The sequence below is a fragment of the Mustela lutreola genome, chromosome 11, assembly GCF_030435805.1.
Source record: "Mustela lutreola isolate mMusLut2 chromosome 11, mMusLut2.pri, whole genome shotgun sequence".
Taxonomy (NCBI): Eukaryota; Metazoa; Chordata; class Mammalia; order Carnivora; family Mustelidae; genus Mustela; species Mustela lutreola.
In genome coordinates this window covers 66,536,963-66,552,699 of record NC_081300.1, presented here as the reverse complement: position 1 = coordinate 66,552,699, position 15,737 = coordinate 66,536,963, and the positions used below count along the sequence as shown (strand labels likewise).

General features: G+C 40.7%; 1 gene segment (V, D, J or C); it reads left to right on the top strand.

Annotated features, from left to right (window-relative positions):
- The first annotated feature begins 14,834 nt into the window (after positions 1 to 14,834).
- Positions 14,835 to 15,373, top strand: LOC131810976 (immunoglobulin lambda variable 2-18-like). The segment is given in 2 exon segments: positions 14,835 to 14,929; positions 15,045 to 15,373. Coding segments are annotated over 2 exon segments (375 nt in total).
- Positions 15,374 to 15,737: the final 364 nt, after the last annotated feature.

Sequence of the window (15,737 nt, the reverse complement as noted above, 5' to 3'; positions counted from 1 at the left end):
AATTTTTGCTTTCATCACCACCATCATTTTGATACTCATGACAGTTGAGAAACTTGAGGGAACAAATTTACATGGTTGATGGTTACTACAAAATTAATGGTTACTCAAGTCAAACAGTTGCCTGGAAAAGGGTCCACACAACCAAGAATGTGAGAAAATGTGCCTTGACCTGATTTTCTTCATGTTTATTGACCTTGGGCTTTGTTCAACATCTGGAAGCAAATGTTTCTTTCTATTTCTCTTTGTCTTCTCCTTTAGGATCCCCTATTCTATACATCTTGGGGCTCCTGAAAGATTCCACAGTTCCCTGATAGTTTTGGATCTCTATTTTTTTCCCTGTACATATTAGATTTCACACTTTTCTTTGCTGTGACCTGAGGTCATTAATCTTTTTATTTCCAATCTATACTCTGTCTCATATAATGTACTTTTTATTTTTTATTTATTTTTTTTAAAGATTTTATTTATTTATTTGACAGAGAGAAATTACAAGTAAGCAGAGAGGCAGGCAGAGAGAGGAGGAAGCAGGCTCCCTGCTGAGCAGAGAGCCCAATGCGGGACTCGATCCCAGGACCCTGAGATCATGACCTGAGCCGAAGGCAGCGGCTTAACCCACTGAGCCACCCAGGCGCCCCTAATGTACTTTTTATATGTGCTTTATTATGTCTTCTATTTCTTGGCTGAGATGTATTATCTCTCCAGCAATTTTCAAAGAATTTCTTCATTTTGGGGTCAATTTTTAAGGAACTGGTTTAAAGTCTTTGTGAGAAAATTTAAATTATCTTTCATACTGGCTTAAGTATCTCTCAGTTTCTTTTTCATGCCAGTGGAGGTTTTCCTTTTGTCATACATTGAATAATTTTGACACTTGTCCTGAATCTATCCAGTGTTATGCTATGAAACTGTGATTACTGGGTAACTCCCAAGTATAATTTTTGTTTTAGTAGATACCCCAGGCTCCTAGTTTCAAAGAGCCTCCTGTGGAATGTTATTTGGTGTCAGGCAGTTTTAAAAAATCTTTGTTCTGATATTTTCATCTGCCCTAAGTAGAAGCTACATAGAGAGATTCATAGGGTCACATCTTGGATGTCAGTGGATGTCCCTTCCTCAGTTCTGTCCCCCCACATCTTTCCAACCTCCATAGTATCAGACACTGCACAAGTGCAACTAAGAGATGACCAAGAGCTCATCATCAATTTACAGCATTGCATTACCAGGCTTCTCTCCCTCTAGTATTTCATTAGTATCTACAGTTCTCTGGATCTTCCTTGTGGTCTTCTGGACAGAAACTGGGTGATTGGCTTCTCTTCACTGCTGAGTAATTCTCTGGACAGTGCTTATCTCTGGACCATGTTCCATGAGGACATAAAGGATTTTTTTCTGGGCCAAAATCCTAAAGTGAGAAAAACAAGTTCTCAAAGCCACCACTGTTGTTTCTCTCACTGCAGAAGCATTTCCTTTGGGAAGGGGCATAGAGAAGGAGACAAATAAAATATAAAAGAAAAGAAAATGGATATTCGATCTTGCTCTGAGTGTTAGAAATCAACTTTCTCATGTGTCAAGCCAGACAATGGAGTATTCCTGGATCTGTTTGTTCCAAGCTGGTGCTTGATCCTGGTTCCCAGTTGCTTTGAGGACAGGTTACAAGAGTATGAAAGAAAAATAAGAAAATCATAATTGTTTTCACTTTACTTGCAATGTCAGTGTCATTCCCAATCTGTCTTGTAGGATTTTGTTCTAGGGACTCAAGCCACTTCTACATGCATCTTTCCAGGTTTACAGCAACATTCATTGGGGGGAAAATAGTAACTGCTTACTATATCTTAAGTTGAACCTGAACCTGATAATAGTACTTCCAATTTGGCAATATTACATGTTTAAACAGGCATTAGAGAAAAGGGAAAAATTGAAAAGAATTTTAGGGGTGCCTGGGTGGCTCAGTGTGTTAAATTCTGGGCCTTTGGCTCAGGTCATGATCTCAGGGTCCTGGGATGGAGTCCGGCATCTGGCTCTCTACTCAGCAGGAAACCTGCTTCCTCCTCTCTCTCTCTGCCTGCCTCTCTGCCTACTTTTTGTTTTTTTTAATTTTTTAAAAATTATTTTCAGCATAACAGTATTCATTGTTTTTGCACCACACCCAGTGTTCCATGCAATCCGTGCCCTCTCTAATACCCACCACCTGGTTCTCCCAACCTCCCACCCCCCGCTCCTTCAAACCCCTGAGATTGTTTTTCAGAGTCCATAGTCTCTCATGGTTCGCCTCCCCTTCCAATTTTCCTCAACTCCCTTCTCCTCTCTAACTTCCCTTGTCCTCCATGTTACTTGTTATGCTCCACAAATAAGTGAAACCATATGATAATTGACTCTCTCTGCTTGACTTATTTCACTCAGCATAATCTCTTCCAGTCCTCTGTCTGTCAAATAAATAAATAAAATCTTAAAAAAAAATTTTAAAATTTCCACAGGAAATAAATAGGATAGTGCTTCTGTTCTTTCAGTATTGCAAGGTCAAAGAGAAGAGTTTCATGGCGACTAGTGGCTGAGTGATGGCAAAAAACTGAGTAGAAATACAGGTGTCTACTGCCAGACAAACAGGTCAAAGATAAAATGGAATGGAAGGTGGATAATATAAAGTTTATAACAAATAATCCCCTGGGCACCAAGCTATATCACATTATCAAATAATACACATCCCTATTCTGGTTCATCTCTCCCTAGATCATGTACCATGGACAGTGCAACATTCTTCTTCATTTCTTGGCTTGAGATGTCAAGTTGAATAAGGTTAAGTGGTTTGTTCAAGAGTGGAAGGTGCATAATGTCCTGGAGGTTGCCCCTTCTCCCCTCGTGAGGTTCACTTACACATTTTAGCCCTCCATGTGATGTGTGGGTAAGTAGCTGGGGTGACTGACATGTTGGTGGATTTCTGTGTTGCAGGTGCATCAGAACAAACAAGTATGGGCGGGGGCAGTGACAAACCTGCAGAGCCCACCACCAACCATCAACTCACACCAGATGTTTCAACTCAAGTCAATAGTGAAACTTCCCTAAGAGTAGAGAGATAGATCCTCAGAAGCTGGTGCTCAGCAGAAGGCACAGAAGGAAAGATCCCAGCACGGGCCAGCGGGAAAATCTCAGCGTGCGATTGCTGCTTGGAACCTCTCTGGCGGTCTGGAGCTGCACAGACAGCCGCCACTGCCTTGGCTTTGGGTAAAAGCAAAAGATCCTGCGTCCCCAGGGACCGCGACCTGGAACCTGCTCTGCCTGTGGCCAAGGGGGAACTTATTTGGGCTCTGCAGCCAGACTGAGGCTTCTCTCTGAGAGGGAGGTCAGGGTGCACTTTGTTTTCCTCTAAAACTACAAAAAGCATCAAAAGCGGTCAAGGTGAGAAAAAAAAAAGTGAACAAACATAAAAACCATCAGAGAATAAAAGCCCGAAAAAAACCAGTTTCCTCAGAGCCCACCCCCCTGAGGTGGGGAACATCATTGACTGAAAACCCACGTGGCAGGCCCCTCCCCCAGAAAACAAACAAAGGGGGGGGGGAGGACGACAAGAGAACAACCACCACTACTTCATAGGAAAACTTTTAGTTTTTACTCGTTCCCACTACTCTGGTTGATTTTTTTTTTAATATAGATAATTTTTTAAACCTATTTACCGTCATAGTGAACTGTCCAGTATAACAAATTCCATAATAACCTTCTAGCCTGAACTTTTTGATACATAAACCTATGTTTTTCTTTTGCATTTCTATTTTTTAATTACTTTTTAAAAAAAAATTTAGTTTACTTTAGTCGAGTTTATTCCTTTTTATTTTTATTTTCTAATATTCATATAGAGTTAAACTTCAAAGTAATCCCCTTTCCCCAATCAATACTACCCCTATAGGTAAAGCAATTTTTAATCCCCCTTTACCTTAGGAAAGTGGAGTCACTTAACAAAGATATCAAGATACATCCAGGAAGAATCAAAACAACCTTCCTTGGGTGCCTGGGTGGATCAGTGGGTTAGGCCGCTGCCTTTGGCTCAGGTCATGATCTCAGGGTCCTGGGATCGAGTCCCGCATTGGGCTCTCTGCTCAGCAGGGAGCCTGCTTCCTCCTCTCTCTCTCTCTGCCTACTTGTAATCTCTCTCTGTCAAATAAATAAATAAAATCTTTAAAAAAAAAAAAAACCTTCCTTGCACACACTGAGAATTTATAATCACTCTCCCATCTTTTTCTTCCACCAGTGTTTGTGTTTTTGTGTTTGTCCTGATAGTATATAAATCTTACACTTGGGGTTCTTTTTGATGAGGTTCTTCCTTTATTTGCATATATATTTTTTTTCTCTTGTCATATACTTTTATCAGCCTTTTTGTTTTTCTGTTTTGGTTTGTCTACTTCATAAAACTTACCTTGGGGCCCATTTGGGCTGAACCTTCTCTTTCATCTTCCCTTTCTTTTCTGTCTCTCTCTTTCTCTTTTTTTTTTTTCTTTCTTTTTCTTTTTCTTTTCTTTTGTCTCTCATTTGGGTGGGGAATCCTGATTGCTAAGAAGTGTTCCAGGGTGCACCTTGACTGCACCATAGTCAATACATCCAGCTACATCTCTTCAGTCATATCTCACCAAAATGACTAGGAGGAGGAATGCCCAACAGAAGAAAAATACAGAGGATGGACCTTCTGCAACAGAGCTAACAGCTATAAACATAGACAATATGTCAGAAAGAGAATTCAGGCTAACAATTATCCAGGCAATAGCTAGGTGGGAGAAAGCCATGGATGATCAAATGGAATTGATTAGGGCCGAGCTGAAAGCAATGAGAGATGATGTTCACAATGTTAGGGCAGAGCTTAAAGCTACCAGGGCTGAGGTTCACAATGCTCTCAATGAGTTCCAATCTAATCTAAATTCTCTAAAAGCTAGGGTAACTGAGACAGAAGATAGAATTAGTGAATGGAGGACAAACAGATAGAAAGATCAGGAGGAATCCAGGAACAAACAGCTTAGAAGACACAAAAACAGAATCAGGGAAATAAATGATACCATGAAATGTTCCAACATCAGAATTATTGGAATCCCTGAAGGGGAGGAGAAAGAAAGAAGTCTAGAAGATAGAGTGGAACAAGTTCTTCATGAAAATTTTCCCAATTTTGCGAATGGAACCAGCGTTCATATACTAGAGGCTGAACGATCTCCACCCAAGATTATACATTCCAAAACAACATCACGACACCTGCTAGTTAAATTGAGGAATCATAATTGTAGGTATAATCTCTTAAAGGCCGCTAGGACAAAGAGGCCCCTTACTTACAGAGGAAAGCCCATCAGAATAACGTCAGACCTGTCCACAGAGACCTGGCAAGCTAGAAAGGGCCGGCAAGATATATTCAGGGAATTAAATGAGAAGAACATGCGGCCAAGAATACTTTAAGCAGCAAGACTGACATTCAAAATGGATGGAGACATAAAGAGTTTCCAAGATCGGCAAGGCTTAAAATACTATGCGACCACCAAGCCGACACTGCACAAAATATTAAGGGGGGTTCTATAAAAGAGGAAAAATCCTAAGAATAGCATTGAACAGAAATATAGAGACAATCTACAAAAAAGAAAGACTTCAGAGGTAACGCAATGTCAATAAAAACGTATCTATCAATAATCACTCTCAATGTGAATGGCCTAAATGAGCCCATAAAATGGCACAAAGTTGCAGATTTGATAAAACAACAGGACCCATCCATATGTTGTCCTCAAGAGACCAATTTTGAACCTAAAGATACATCCAGACTGAAAGTGAAGGGATGGAGAAGCATCTTTCATGCCAATGCGCCTCAAAAGAAGGCCAGGGTAGCGATTCTCATATCAGACAAATTAGATTTTAAACTAAAGACTGTAGTCAGAGATACAGAAGGACACTACATCATTCTTTTTTTTTTCTTTAACATTTATTATTTTTCAATTTATTTATTTTCAGAAAAACAGTATTCATTATTTTTTCACCACACCCAGTGCTCCATGCAATCCGTGCCCTCTATAATACCCACCACCTGGTACCACAACCTCCCACACCCCCGCCACTTCAAACCCCTCAGATTGTTTGTCAGAGTCCATAGTCTCTCATGATTCACCTCCCCTTCCAATTTACCCCAACTCCCTTCTCCTCTCTAACACCCCTTGTCCTCCATGATATTTGTTATGCTCCACAAATAAGTGAAACCATGATAATTGACTCTCTCTGCTTGACTTATTTCACTCGGCATCATCTCTTCCAGTCCTGTCCATGATGCTACAAAAGTTGGGTATTCATCCTTTCTGATGGAGGCATAATACTCCATAGTGTATATGGACCACATCTTCCTTATCCATTCGTCTGTTGAAGGGCATCTTGGTTCTTTCCATAGTTTGGCGACCATGGCCATTGCTGCTATAAACATTGGGGTACAGATGGCCCTTCTTTTCACTACATCTGTATCTTTGGGGTAAATACCCAGGAGTGCAATGGCAGGGTCACAGGGAAGTTCTATTTGTAATTTCTTGAGGAATCACCACACTGTTCTCCAAAGAGGCTGCACCAACTTGCATTCCCACCAACAGTGGAAGAGGGTTCCCCTTTCTCCACATCCTCTCCAACACATGTTGTTTCCTGTTTTGTTAATTTTGGCCATTCTAACTGGTGTAAGGTGATATCTCAATGTGGTTTGAATTTGAATCTCCTTGAGGGCTAATGATGATGAACATTTTTTCATGACACTACATCATTCTTAAATGGACTATCCACCAAGATGATCTAACAATTGTAAATATCTATGCCCCCAATATGGGAGCAGCCAATTACATAAGAAAACTGTTAATCAAGATAAAGAGTCATATTGGTATGAATACACTAATAGTAGGAGATCTTATCACGCTTCTCTCAGAAATAGATCATCGAAGCAGAAAATCAAGAAAGAAACGAGAGCAATATACATTTAAATAATTTTGTGAAAAGATGAGAGTCTGATATTTGTAAAATGTGTATAAGATTTATATATGGCATTATGTTAGTTTCTTGTGAAGAGAAGATACTTTTAATGGAGATGTTTGAAACATTTTAGGTGTCTCAATGATCAACAAGTGTTTTTCTATACAATGTAATCAGAGAATTAACACCTCAGGGCACTTTTCATTCATGGGATTATAGAATTTCTGCTTTAAGTGCCAGTAATTTTCCATGGCATCATTTCTGGGTTTTTTTTTCTATTTTTATTTGTTTTTACCTATGTGTTTGTATACTTTTCCTATATTAAAATTTGTGTAAGGATCATCTTTAATTTTGATTGCAAAATAAGATTCTGGGTATTGATTTCTGTGCATTATTAAACTTATTTGCTTAATTTTTATTGGAACTTAATGATATTGTATACATGTGGTCATGTATTGCATAATGTCACATCTTAGTGTGTAAGCACAAAATTCCAGGAGAACTTAAAATGAAACAGTGACTCCTCCATCACTGGGGATAGGGAGCTGCATTTGTTCCTGGTACTAATGGAACACAAACCAGAAGCAACTGTTTCATTGTAAAGTTCATGCTCTACTTTTAAGAAATGCCTGAGATCCAGAAAGTTCTCAGGAGACCTCTCCACAGTCATCACAAATGACAAGGATCCAATCTGCTGGGTAATAAGACATGCTCAGATGTGCAGCTGATTGATTTATGAGAAAAGTTACCATATTATATATACATGTTACCATATTGTTATTATATAAAAGAATAGACATTATTATATTTGAAGTTATGTCCAAGATTATAATACATGCTAATTTAAAACAATCAGGAATGACTGTGATTGTGTCAAAAGAAAAACTACCACTTCCAAGAATGACCCTTTTCCTTCTGTTCCAATCTCTGAGGCCACCAGGTAGCTTGTCCAACTCTTGGCCAGGATGTCTTCTCCCTTGTGCACTTAGAAATATGTATTACCAGGTGGTGGGTATTATAGTGGGCACAGATTGCATGGAGCACTGGGTGTGGTGAAAAAATAATGAATACTGTTTTTCTGAAAATAATTAAATTGAAAAAATTGAAAATTAAAAAAAAAGAAATATGTATTACAGGGGTGCCTGGGTGGCTCAGTGGGTTAAGCTTCTGCATTCAGCTCAGTTTGTGATCCCAGGGTTCTGGGATCAAGTCCTGCATTAGGCTCTCTGTTCAGCAGGGAACCTGCTCCCCACACCCCACCTGCCCCTCTGCCTACTTGTGATTTCTGTCTGTCAAATAAATAAATAAAATTTTAAAAAAATATGTATTAAAGACATGTGAGTAGTGGCATGTAAGTAGTTCCTTAGTACATTCACACTGCATAGAATTCCTAGTCTCTTCCCAAGGGACACTTCTTTTCTGGCATGGACCTTCAACCTTGACTGGGATTTCCCCTTTCAAACATCTTCTTTAAAAAGCATAATATGTAAGGCATCTGTCTCTGGTTGGAGAGGAATTTGCCTCAGGAATGTGCACAGCTCTGAGGTAAATTAGTCTCTGTGAAAAGATTAAAACTAGGGCAACCTCTGCCCCATATAATAGACAGAGAGCTGCACTCTGATGAGAGGTTTCTGGAAAACCAAATCTTTTTTTTTTTTTTTTTTTTTTTTTTTTTTAGGTTGTTCTCAATGTTGACTGAGCAATCTAAACTTCATGCAAGAGTTTTGGTATCCGCATCATGACAACCAAATCCTTTTTCAACCTGTGCCATTGTTCTCATCCAGGCTTCCTTCACGGGTTGGTTTTATTTAACCTCTAACTTGACCTTGGCCCTGAGCCCAGAACTGTCACACTAACACAAACCCTGTGATAGAACTATGCAGGGACCAACTACCTGTTCCTGAGGGGAAGGTCTGAGACACCTGATGTGGTAGGTGACACATTCCATTTTTGAGGAAGATGGAGACAAAGACAAATGTGTTTGGGTGGATTTAAGGGTGATCTATGGACCTGGTACTCACTGGGAGGAGAAGAATGAAGGAGGAGAAGGAGCAGAGCAAGGATTCCAGATCTCACTCAGCTAACTTCTCAGGTGCTTGGGTTGTACCATATGTGACCACCATGGGGCAGCAAGGGCCTGGATTTGGTGTAGGTCATGAGTGTGATTTACCATGATCAAGTCCCAAGACATAATTCCGCCAACAAACACTCCCAGGCCTCAGTCTCAGAGCTCTGTGAGGAGGGGACCAAATGAAGCATGAGAACCCACCCTAAAGAAGAGTGGAAGGCTGTGAGGTATGTGAACAACTCCAGCTCTGTTTTTAGTTCCAAAAACATCCATAGGAAAGGATGAATCTCTCCTAATTCCAGCCCCTCTGGATCCTGTTCCCACTTTGATATACACAGCACAAAAGTTAAGTACTGGGATTATTCATAACTATTCAGGGGCTCCCACAGGAGGGACATTCTAAGTCTGGCTCAGTTTCCTGGGCACAAACATGAACTCTGTCCCAGAAAATCCATGTCCAAGTGTTTTAATCCTTCAGTCTAGTTCTACTGCACAGGGATGCAGAGCATTCTAGAATAGAGGTAAGATTAAAGAGAGTGAGGAGAGTTAAGCTCAGGAAGAACCTTTGCCTGGATGTTCCTCCACCTTCTGAGGTAGTTGGTGGGAATAAGAGAAATCTAGAGGACAAAGGCCCAGGATTGGGATCTCAGAGGCTGTGTACATAGGGCACCTCCACCATGGCCTATACTCTGGTCCTTCTCTACTTCTTACTAAAGGCACAGATGACCCCAAAATTCCTCTTTTATTTACCAATCCTTGATAATCAAGGATCCCTGATCACTTCTCTGGCTCCAAGTCTGGAAGTACAGTCTCCCTGGCTATCCCAGCACTCCAGGTTGTTGTGGAGTCATTGCTGCTCACATGCTGGTAGTGACACTTTTCACAGTGGTCCAACATTACTCAAAAGTGATAGAAAAACTTGCCTTGTGCTCACAGACTCCCTTTTTGCTCAGAAGATGTTTCTCAACCCTGTGCAGAGGGGGCTTCATGCAGCATGGTCTTCAGAATTCAGTTTCCACTCATATCTTCTCTCCTTAATTGTCATAACATCCAGAGTCAACACTCCTTCAGGTGTTTTCCTTCAGTGTGATGATGACTTCCTCATTGCCTTTGTACTCTGATCCCAGATTGGCACTCTTCCCAACGTTTCAACTCACTAGTAAGGAAATGAGGAGACTCTCCCCAGTAACCTGGGCTCTTTCTAAAGAGGCCCCTTGTCTTCCAGAAAGGAAGAGATACCTTATGGGTTTGTCCCCCTCTCCTCAGGAAAGTCAAAGCAACTGTTTTTCCTGATGAGAAACCAATGTTTATCTGGAGTTCTAGGTGCCATGGGTTGCCTAATTATATAAAAATAAATTGATTAAATTATTTATAAATAGATAAATGAATTGTTTGAACAACTGAATAAAGTGAGGCTTAGACATCAACTCTAGTTGTGATCAACTCTAGTCATGTTGCCCATAAGTTTCACTTCTGGAAGTTTTTAGCAATGGAAGTGCCATGTCCTCACAAAAACCTCATTCCCATGTGGGGAATCAGGAAAGATGGTCAATGTGATAGTTAACTTTTTGTGTCAACCTAACTGGGTCTCACAGTGCCCATATGAGACATTATTTCTGGGAGAGATTGTAAACGTGTTCCTGGCTGTGATTAGAATTTGGATTGGTATATTCAACACAGTAGATGGCAATCTGTAAGTTGTGTGTGCATGACCCAATCCATGAGTGCCTGAGTAGAAAAAAAGTCAAAGGATGGAGGAATTCAATTCCTTTGTCCCATCTCTGGTTGAGCTGGAATCTTGTCTCACCTTCTCCTACCCTTCTATTGGAATTCACATCATTAGACTCCCTGGTCCTAAGGCCTTTGGACCCTGAGGGAATTACACTACTGACTTTCTGGGGTCTGTAGTTTGCAGATGGCAGCTCATGAAATTCCCTGCCTCAATAATCATGTGATCTAATCTGCATATTTATATAAAATATTATATGTATAAAATAAATTGAATATATTTATAAATAGATTTATAAACTTCATGTATTGCATTAAAATATGATATATTTTAATTTATATGAATCATTTTGTATACTTACATACAATCTATATTTCATATAATGCACATACATTATAATTTTGTATAAAACATACAATTTATGTATAAAATATAATATATATTTATATACAATTCATATAAGTGTAAATGTAACACATACATACACACACACACACACGTATACATACATGTAATACATATTAGTTCTGTTTCTGGGGAGAACCCTGAATAATATAGTCACCCACTTCAGTGTTCAATCTTTCCATAATGTCCCATAATGTTCATCATCAATTATTTTCAAAAATCTCTTCACCACCTACCTTGTTCCTTTCTCTAGTAAACAGCACCTTCCTGCTTGAGTAATTGAGGCCAGAACTGTGTCATACATGGAACCCCTCAGCAACTGGGTCCCAGTGTAGTGGAAAGGGGGTCTGTGCTACTGAACACAGAATAGTCCTGAGTTGCAGCTCCCTGTCTATGGGAGGCTGGTCAGAGGCTGCACCTGCTGTAGGCTTGTGTGTCTTCATGGAGATAACAATGTTGGCAGAAAGACTACTGTCTGGTTGGGCTCTAGGGCCTTTGGTGTAAGATGTGCTCCCTGACTGTCATGACATCAGTGAGACCTTTACAAAAAATCCTCCTGCATGTGCATAGGAGGGAAGGGAGCCCCCATTGCCACTTCAACTGTGTTTCCTTTTAGATGGGGCCAAAATTTCCTTCTGAGAAATAAGTTGTTATTTTCATAATAGGGAGAATTACCAGGAAAATCACAAGCTGGATGTCGAGTTAACATGATTACTCTAATGTGAAATTTTTGGAGCTTCCATAATCCTTCTGTCTTGTGTCTCAAGCTGTATGAACAGCCTCCTGTTTCTTCTCAAATACTTAAACTATACATATATGAAAATCTTTTTTTTAGAAAATAGACATCTTTGATAGAACAATATGAAATATTTTGGAGTTTCTAAAATTTTTTTGATTGAACATTTTCTTTTATCTATTTTTTTTTTATCACATTAGTCACCATATAGTACTTCATCAGTTTTTGATGTAGTGGTTCATGATCCATTGTTCAAATATAACACCCAGTGCTCACTGCAATATATGACCCTCCTTAATATTTTAGAAGTTCCTAAAGTCAGTATATCTATCCATGCTTTTATTATTCTACATGGTGATGGAATCAGCACATGACTGTGTTTAGAATTCATGTGACCATTTATTTCTCTGAGTCAGGTGCTATACATGTTTTCTAGATATTTTCTCTCTTTCTTTCTGTCTCTTGTAACTTGTGATTCTGTAAGGAATTTCTCTATTTCTTGTATCCTAAAATAAAAGAACCCAGGTATTGATTTTTATAATTTTTAATTTTTTTACATGCTTTACCTTTATTGTTTATTCAACAGATTATATACAAGTGTTAATTTCACCTCCTTTTCTGGCAGTCAAGCTTAGTATTTCTATGTCATGTGTAATTGTGTGAACACAATATTCCCCAGAATTTTAAATGAAACCTTTACTCCTCTATTATGGGGGGTCCTGTGGGTGATCCTAGTACTCACTCACAGAAGATGGAACACATTCAAGGAAACTCCTCATGAAGATCAGAGGTTGGTTTCATGCAGGAAGCATCTGAATACCTGGATTGTTCAGAGGAATTTTCTCCACAGTGATCCCAAGGGACAAACTCCAAACTAAAGGGTCACCAATATAATTTCAGTAGCTTTAGTGACTGATTTAAGAAAGGTAATCATGTAGCTACCATGTTGTTTCTACCTAAAAAACAGAAATCCTACCTAAACAAATGTCCAAAAAATTCATTAGCTGAATGTTTAAAACACACACACACACACACACACACACACACACACAAAATTGAGTCACAAATAATTCTTTTTCCCCCAAACGCTTTCCTTTCCCTCACCCCAGTGGCCATCAGTCTACTTATCCCATGATGTATACCATGACTATATTGTTGAGAAAGATTTGGGATCAGCTGTCATGTGGTATAAACAGTGATAGAAAAAGAATGTCATCAAGGCATCTCTAGTCCATAGAACTCCTAGAAAGGAGCTGTCAGTCCTGATTGGTATTTCTCTAATCCCACCTCCTTCTAGAAGAGCATATTAGGTCAAGCATCTCACTGTGCATGAAGAGACTTTGCTTTAGGAAAGCACACAATAGTAGGTCAGCTCACAAAGTGAACACAAAGAGGCTGACTGAGAACATCCTATGCCCCTGTGGCACACAGAATTGCCCTGGTGAGAAGTCCCTGGAGCTAGGCTCCTGAGGCCTTACTCAACTCCAGTTCCCCTCTCCCAGAGTCTCAGAACCTGGAATCCTTTCTCTTGATTTCAATGAGGTATTCCTTCACACTACTCAGCTCTCTCTTTCTAACATTACTCTTGTTTTTGATTTATTTTGAAAATTCAACCATTTTTCTTAATGTCCCTCTTTTTTTTTTTAAAGATTTTTTATTTTATTTATTTGACAGAGAGAGATTACAAGTAGGCAGAGAGAGAGAGAGAGAGAGAGGAGGAAGCAGGCTCCCTGCTGAGCAGAGAACCCGATGCGGGACTCGATCCCAGGACACTGAGATCATGACCTGAGCCAAAGGCAGAGGCTTAACCCACTGAGCCACCCAGGTGCCCTCTTTTTATTTTTTATTTTTTTTTATTTTTTATTTTTTATAAACATATATTATTATCCCCAGGGGTACAGGTCCCAGGTGCCCTCTTAATGTCCCTCTTATGTCATCCTTTTGAATAGACTGGGTTGTATTAATTTAATTTGTGATGTTTCCTCATCCCTGAACCACACCCACCTCACATATTCTATCCCTGTGACAGGGCTTTCCTGGTAGGAGCAACGTGACTCTGGGAGGGAGCATGTGGGCAACTCAATTTGGCAGGTGCCATAACTCATTGTGAAGGAAGTAAAACACAAATGGAAAGGATCTTGACTTGCATTAGAAGGGATCAGGGGGATCAGGACTGATCTGGAAGGGTTTGAATGAAGGACAGGAAGAGGAGAAAAGCATGGGTTCCCAGCTCTCTCTCTGCTAGCTGCCTTTGAAGCCTGTTGTTTGGCATTTATAATCTGGGGTCCCTAGGGCAGTGAGGGCATGAATCTTGGAAAGGCAATTTGAGTTTTTCTCCTATCCTGTATGCACTTCCAACACCTGCTCTGGAGCCATTCTAAGTGGGACACAAGGGAAGGGGGGCCAATATCTGTTGTGTTCCAATAATTTCTTTACTCAAAGTGCCAGTATCCTCTCCTAACCTCAAACCACTTAAGAGCAGGGCACAGAGTGATGCTTGAGGACCAGGGAACTGAGGGGCACCAAGATGGAGTTAAGGGACAATGAGAGGCTCAGCTCTGCCTGCCTTCCTAGAAAAGGAGTAATTGCGTCTCTCCTAATCTCAGCCAGCCTGGAGAACTCTCCTTACCCTCCACCCACATAGTAATGTGGTCCTGGAATTCCTCTGACATCCACACCAAGACTTCCCCAGGGGAAGGTAAGCATATTCCAATGCAGCTTTGAATTCCTAGACTCTGTTATGGGTTCAATCTGTAATGATTCAGAAAATCCATGTCAAAGCATTTTAATGTCTGGGTGGCTAAGCTCTGATGCCCAGGGATGCAGAAGTATCTAGAATAGAGATTCAGGTCAGAGTGGTTGAGGAGAGGCAGGTCAGGAAGCACATTTGCATGGAGGCCCATCCCTTGTCTAAGGCAGGAGGAGTATGTAAGAGAGTTATGGAGGAGCCAGGCCCAGGGTTGAGGTCTCAGAAGGCAGTGCTCTTGGGGTATCTCCACTATGGCCTGGACTCTGGTCCTCATCACCCTCCTCATTCAGAGCACAGGTGAGGACTTCAGGAAAGGGAGCCCAGGGACATCTGGGCTGATCCTGTCTCTCTTCCTCAACATCACCTGGGTCCCCAGCACTAACTCACTAGACTATGTTCTTTCTGTTTTCAGGGTGCCGGGCCCAGTCCACCCTGACTCAGCCTCCCTCATTATCAGGGACTCTGGGAAGTACTGTCACTATCTCCTGTACTGGAAGCAGCAGTAACATTGGGAGTAATCCTTATATCTCCTGGTATCAGCAGACCTCAGGCACTTCCCCCAAGCTCCTGATTTATCGTGTAAGTTCTCGGCCATCAGGGATACCTGATCGTTTCTCTGGTCTGAAGACTGGAAACACGGCCATCCTGACCATCTCAGGGATCCAGGCTGAAGATGAGGGGGATTATTACTGCACCTCAATTACTTCTAGTGATGATTTCCACAGTGGCGCAAGTTCATGAGGAAGTGAGACCAAAACCAGCCCTCTGATCACAGGCACCCTCCTTGCTTTGAAGATGCTCACCCAACATGGGGACATCTAGAAGTTCATTTCCATGGGGGCCCCTCTCCTCTGGGGCAGGTCGAGTGGTTTCCTCAGAATATTCACACTCCCTAGAATTCCTTAATAGTCTGTTTCTTGAGGGGGCATTTGTCTTCTGGTAGGTACCAATTATCTCTGATCAGTTTCCACTTAAAACCAATTACTGTAGAAAGCACACTAACTAGGTCAGGGCCTCTCTCTGTGGATGGAAAGTAATTTATCTCAGGAAAATACACAGCTCTGAGGTAAGTTAGTCTCAGCATAGAGAAGATAAGGAGAAGAAT